This window comes from Notolepis coatsorum, assembly GCF_963971535.1.
Source record: "Notolepis coatsorum genome assembly, chromosome: 4".
NCBI lineage: Eukaryota > Metazoa > Chordata > Actinopteri > Aulopiformes > Paralepididae > Notolepis > Notolepis coatsorum.
Window position 1 is genome coordinate 48,518,249 of NC_140168.1, and position 6,399 is coordinate 48,524,647.

Below are 6,399 nucleotides of genomic sequence, written 5' to 3' on the forward strand. Positions count from 1 at the left end.
GTGATGGAGATGTGTTCTTGTGATGCATTAGCTTTACCTTTTTTTTTTTTTTTTTTTGCTGTTTTCTATTATTATTTATTTATATATTTTCAAAACATGTTGAACAGTTGCTTTGGGAAAGATGCCATGAAAAAAAAGATAATGGTTTTTCCAACACACAAAACTCTGCAATTAAACATTGTTTATTTCTGACCACATAGTGTGACTGGATGGGAGGCTTACAAGTGCTTACAACCACGGAGACACAAACCTTACAATTTGAGTGTTATCACTCTGCCTTGATTGCATTTAGAATTCATGACATTGTGACCGCTAGACATTTTTCATTCCCTACGAGGTAAGCTAGTCCACTCAAACACCACCATGCGCACACCCTCTCCTCAGCTGTGGCCATTGATTTGTTGCTTTGCACACTGAGTGGAAATGTTCAGATACAATGTCTACAGGCCAGAGTGAACGACCGCAGTACACCACTGCCAATTACCACCATATATCACTCCCTCTCATAGGATGTTGCTTAAATAGAATTTGCACCGCCCTGTGATGGAGCCCATTCAGTATGTTCCGTATCACATGAAAGCCGCTGTTCATTGAAAACACAAATACAGGTTTAAATCCCAGACTCAAGGCTACAACCGTCGAGTCACAACAGTCCAAAGGGCCAGATTTAAAGATGGTAGGTACCTCTCCTGCATCCAAGGAAACCTCACACAAAAATGACCAATTCTATCGAGGCTAATGTGATTACTTTTACATTGAAACTGTATAGTCATTGAATAATTTTATAAGATTTTCTAAACCATGCTTTCTTAAAACTATTCAGCCTGGGACTCAAATTGACTTACCACACCAAGTTTGTCAGAGGGAAGCGACAGTTGTGATTGGACGATCGAGAAAATAGGGTGGGTTTGAGATAGGTCAATTGAGTAAATGTAAGTGACCCAGACTCATTAACACATACTAGTATTCTCATATGTGGGGGACCCCCCCCGCCAAACAAAATAACAAGCCCACAACCTGCTTTGGGTCCCGACCCATAGTTTAAGAAACATCGTTCTACACCAGCTGCCACCCCTGCTACAGCTGTAACACACAGTCTGTGCCAGGGTACGCAGGCAAGTTCAGCTGGTATTTCTTCTCCAAGCCGGGGGGCACAAATCGTCCTCCGAGGTAGTGGTAGCGACCTCTGAATAAGGAGGCCGACTTCTTGGGTGCCGTGAGCGAGATGAGCATGTCAGGCTGGAGTCCGTCTAGACTGCCCTGTTCCACGTCCCAACCTGGAGAAGACACAGGGTGAGACATCATAATGGCACAGAGTGAGGAAGGGAACAGTTGTTAAATCAAAATAGTAATGGACCTATCTCAAGCCCTGCCCTCTTTTCTTGATCCTCCAATCGCAACTGTTGCTCTCCTCGGACAAATGAGTTACAAAGACGAAGAACTGTTTAAAGGTGCACTATGCAGTTTTGGAGGAGGGGGATTTGTTTGCAGAGCATGCAAAAGACATTTATTGTAATTCTTTACAATAATTATTGTATCTTATGTTATCATAAATGAAAACAGAATAATATTTAGGCACTGTGAACCAAATGCAAGCCTAGAATATGTTTGTTAACAAAATTGCAGACCCTGCCTATGTTAACGACAGCAAAGGTCTTTCTAGCTTCAGGGATCCAATCCAAATGACAATGAATGCATATACCAAATACTGTATTTTGACAGAATTATATGGTTCTTTGTATGAACCATATCCAGAGTAGTAATATTAATAATAATAAAGAATCTGCCTTATTCCCTCTGAAAATATTAAAGTACAGTTCAGGGACCCACCTGAGGGGATGTCGATGCTAGCTACAGGCACAGTGGTCTTCTTCAGGACGTCCAGGATGGAACCAAAAGGCTCTCTTACAGCCCCCTTGAAGCTGAAGCCAAAGATGGCATCTACCACCAGGTTGTAAGCCTCGTTGATCACTTTAGCCTGGAGAGACATTTTCAGAGCAGGGCTGTGCTTGACTAAAGAAATTATTTGGCAACAAGTCATACGATTCTGTTGACTACTGGAATAGTCCATTTAATCGAAAATTCTGTTTAAAAAGTTAAACATTTTTAAATGTTAAACAATGTTAATAAATACATAAATATATATTACATAAATAACTAAATTAATATGACTAAAGTTTGTTTCCTTTTTCATTTTAACTTATACTGCAAGCATCTGCTTAAAAATCTAGAGCTCATAAAAAGCCAAATCTTATTTGTGAATATTACTGTGACGTGCTCATCATTTTCTAGGAAATAATTTATTCAGCATTACAAGACCATAAAACACGTAAAAATGTGTTGATTGATCAACTTTGTGAAAGGTAATGCTTTACACCTCAGGCATCTCTGTCAAGAAGGGGATCTCCATTTTCTCACACTGTGTTGTCAGGCCCTGGAAGAGGGGTTTGTTTGGCCTCTTTGGGTACAATATAGAGGGCTCATATCCCTGTGAAAAAGAAAATTCATATGTTATAAAGATTTTACATAAATTAAAGAGGATGCGAGCACAACTCAAACTTCTTCCAATAGTTTCTTACCAGGTACACGGTCCAGACAGGCTCTTACATAGTTACAGAAATAACAAGCACTCACTGAACTGTCCATTAGGTATGTTTATTGAGTACAATGTACGCATTTCAGATATAAGCCTTCATTGATTGCTGGTTATTTCTGTAACTATAAATATAACATAAAACATTATTAGAAAATGTTATTCACACCTAAAGAGTAATCCCTCTTCATCACATAGCATTCCAATATCACATTCTATCAGCCACTACATATGACCAATTCCAGTGTTAAGCTGTAAACTAAGTTTATTAAGTTTGCTTATGGGAAGCCTTACTGTCTTTTGATAGTGACACCTGTCATAGAAATGCCAGAAATTGAAGTGCAATAAAAAGAGAAACACTCACAAAGAGTTTCAGATGTCTAGCGCAGACCAGGCCGTCGCCTCCATTGTTACCTGGCCCACAGATCACGAGCAACGAAGGCCTGGCTTTGACCAGAGAGCCGGTCGGGTAGGCCTGGACAGAGAAGAGAAACGTCAAACAAAGCATCTTCTCGATGTGCTCTCAGAATACACAAGCACATCATTCAATCGTAATGTGGCCCTGAACAAACCCTACAGGAAGACTGGTTCAGTCCGACACACCAGGGCTTACTGAGAACTCACTCTAGTGATAGCAGTGGCACAGCTGAGGCCAGCCAGCTCCATCAGCTGGTCAACACTGAAGCCGTACTCACTGAAGAGCTCTTCGTCGATATGCTGGGCCTCCTCTTGTCTATGGAATGAGAACAAACGCAGTTTATGATGAATTGAAAATGGGGGACCCTGATGTAAACAAGGCGAAAGTCTTTCTCTGGTCTGTATCCCCTTAACAATTGTGTGAATTGTGTGGAGCCGTACTGTATTGTACCCATTCTGCAATCTGTTCATACAATTTTCAATCAATCAATCAATCAATCAATCAATCAATCAATCAATCAATCAGTACAGCCGGGCCACACACTAACATAGTATGCATTTACATATTATGCACATTTACATGTCTCTGTCTGTCTCTCTCTCTCTCCCTCATACAATTTGTGTATCTCAATATTACATCCACATGCTCTTTACTTTCACTTTTTAATGACTCATTTGGCTTTCAGACATGCACTTGTTTATCTTATGTTCAATACAGCCAACAGTGTCTGTGAGGGACAAACAATACATAACACTTTTGTGCAGTAGCCCTTTACCCAAGGTATTTGATCGACTGGGCCATGTTAGAGGCTTGTCGACTGAAACACTCCATGTGTTTATTCGCTGCACTTGCCAACGGACATGCCCCCCCCTGGGCAAGGACTGAGGTTACCCTTGACGTCACTAGGAACCCAATCCCAAACAGAGCCCGCACACTTAACATCCAGTTGGCTCTAACCCCTGGAACAGAACAGGTAGAATGACAGGTATGTAAACGAATACACTTTTGACATACATAGTGATATTGTGGATATGCACAATGTTTTGGGGAGGGAGGATGTTGTTTGGTCAGTTACAGAACAGAAAAGTGTACTGTAGCTACTTAAACTAGAGTTTAAAACAGCTGCACGTAATGCTCCATATTGACATTGTAGAAATGATAACAGTAACACTCACCAATTGTAACATTAGTACTAACACTCACTAATCAGATTGTCCTGATTAGAACTTGTATGCACTTTATCCCATATAAACAATGCAATAATGTAACTTACAAATCGAATGCTACAATGAATTCAGGCTTTCAGAAGCTGTGCAGCAGGAGAGCTCCGACTGTTTCCTATTACAAGTACTTCCTGGTTTGAAAAAAGGTTAACTTCAAAGTAAAAGACGGGTCGTTTTTAAAAATAAATGTCCGTCTGTGCTGCCAACAGTTACTTTGAGTTTTTAATAAAGTTGGTATTGTTTGACTATTTGTATGAAATCATCATCATAGTGCATGTTCCCAGAACTTCCCACCAGCTTTTTGAGTCCGGTTGAATCGAACCCTGGAAGGTTTATCCCCGTGCGCGGTTCGTTTAGGCTGGTGTGAACGGGATCATCCCTATGTTCCCCGGGTCCTATGTTCCCCGGGTTCTATGTTCCCCGCTTTGATTGATTAATAGATTGAACATTTTATTAATTTTTATTATTTTATTAATTATAATGTCCGCCTTGTTTCGAACGGTTAAGCTTAGGCCCTCTTTCGAACTGGTTAAGGTTAGAGTTTGGAATCAGGGCTGGTGGTCTAAAATTTTCAATTAATCAATCAATCAAAGCGGGGAACATAGAACCCGGGGAACATAGGACCCGGGGAACATAGGACCCGGGGAACATAGACATGCTCCCGTGTGAACACATGTAACTCCGGTCCGCACCGAACAACCGCACCCTGGTCCGCCTGTTTGAGGCTGGTTTGAGGTGGTCTCTGCCCGCCTCCAAGTGAACTCCAAGTGGTTTGTATGCAAACCAAACCAAAAGCAGGAAAAGTTACCTTCAGTATGTAGACACCTGAAAATGACTGACTATTATTCAATGTGTCTAACACTAATTCTTTGCATTCCCTGTGTTCGCGGGGACGTTGTGTAACCGGCCGACCGCTCTTGATCATCCCTATCCTGACAGTGACACTTAACTGGCTGATCTCTTTGATTCTCCCTATCCTAACATTGACACTTCATAGTGGGACAGGATACAGGTGCCGCCAGGGGCACTGGTGGTCACGTTGGGCAGGGAGACACAGGTGAAGAAGGATGGGTTCAGAGCGCGGTGCCGAGGGAGGGGCTTCCTCTTCATCGTTTTCCACAGAGTGAGGAGGACGCACGGAACGGGAGCTCCGGAGATTCAGCATGCGAGAGATAAACTCAGTTACAAAGCGGGTTATTATAGAAGTATGCAATAGTTTAGCGTTTGGTTAATGCGGAAGAGACATTGTGAATGAACCAGCAGACGAGCGACTGCCGAAGACCAGGTGGTAGATATTGTCCACCTTGCGTTAGCTGTGTATAGGCGTCATGACAGGGGGTTCACCACGACCAACAGCTTAGCTTCAGTTATAGGCTAGCACCACAGTTTAGCCCGCGTGTCGGCCACCTCTTCAGCCCAGCAGCGGACGTCACTACACTGCACGCTCCTCCAGCCCCTCCAAGCCGTTACCCCAGCAGTCACCTGCCCAGCGTCTACCCCGCCCCGCTGCCTGTTATCGCGGGATCTCCCGACGGCCATCTTACCACACTGACGGTTGGTGGTGAGAGCAGGCCCGCCATCTTGGATAAGTACAGCGGCGCTCAGAGTGCTGAAAGTTTATCGGTAGACATTTCCACTGTGTGGCGCAGGCTCTCTAAGGGCGAAGATAAACAGTGCTTTGAACTAACGCTGGCAGCAGTGTCTAGGGGCGCCCCAACCATTTATTGTTTTGGGGAAAAGCCGGCTGTAGATAGGACTTTTATTTGCTAACGCGGTGGGCCCACTGTCAATTTCTTTTGAGTGTACTAATAACGTGTGGTTCTTTATAAAAATTCCCATTGAACTCTTGATAGGTATGTGATAACGTGTAACGTGAATAAGCTTCAGTAAAGGAGACGTAAATGGGAGCACTGTGTGTGTCTTTAATGTGCATTTTGTCTAACCCTTTTCTCTCCGGGTAATGCTCATTATTGTTTAACCCTTTCCCCACCCCCTGCCTATAGTACATTGTGAAAGGTCTCCACTCATCATTAAGGAAGAGTACCTCTTTGGGGAGCGAATATATCATCCATCTTACTGCCATTGGGTGTGGGAGGGCTCAGGAAGTATTGGGGGAAGTGTGGGGAGCTACTGCTGATCACCCTGGAGGGCAAGAAGGACCAGAG

The 6,399-nt window shown here is 43.1% G+C and overlaps 1 protein-coding gene across 2 annotated transcripts; it reads right to left on the reverse strand.

Moving 5' to 3' along the window:
* Positions 1–139: 139 nt before the first annotated feature.
* Positions 140–4,365, reverse strand: naxe (NAD(P)HX epimerase). Of its 2 annotated transcripts, none has more exons than XM_084313612.1 (7): positions 4,285–4,365; positions 3,787–3,970; positions 3,218–3,326; positions 2,958–3,068; positions 2,378–2,488; positions 1,831–1,978; positions 140–1,277 (listed from the first exon to the last, which is right to left on the reverse strand). In XM_084313612.1, the coding sequence occupies exons 2-7, from the start codon at positions 3,951–3,953 to the stop codon at positions 1,078–1,080; spliced, it is 846 nt and encodes a 281-aa protein (XP_084169738.1). In that variant the 5' UTR covers positions 3,954–3,970; positions 4,285–4,365; the 3' UTR covers positions 140–1,077. The 2 variants fall into 2 exon arrangements, with proteins under 2 accessions (XP_084169738.1, XP_084169739.1); XM_084313613.1 differs by having other exon boundaries at positions 4,187–4,317.
* Positions 4,366–6,399: the final 2,034 nt, after the last annotated feature.

Excerpts from the sequence above, each read along its gene's own strand:
- naxe (XM_084313612.1), bottom strand. The coding sequence starts at position 3,953 with ATGTTAAGTGTGCGGGCTCTGTTTGGGATTGGGTTCCTAGTGACGTCA. Across the intron at positions 3,327-3,786 it reads CAGTCGATCAAATACCTTGG|ACAAGAGGAGGCCCAGCATA; the intron begins GTAAAGGGCTAC and ends CTCATTCCATAG. Across the intron at positions 3,069-3,217 it reads GTGCCACTGCTATCACTAGA|GCCTACCCGACCGGCTCTCT; the intron begins GTGAGTTCTCAG and ends TTCTCTGTCCAG.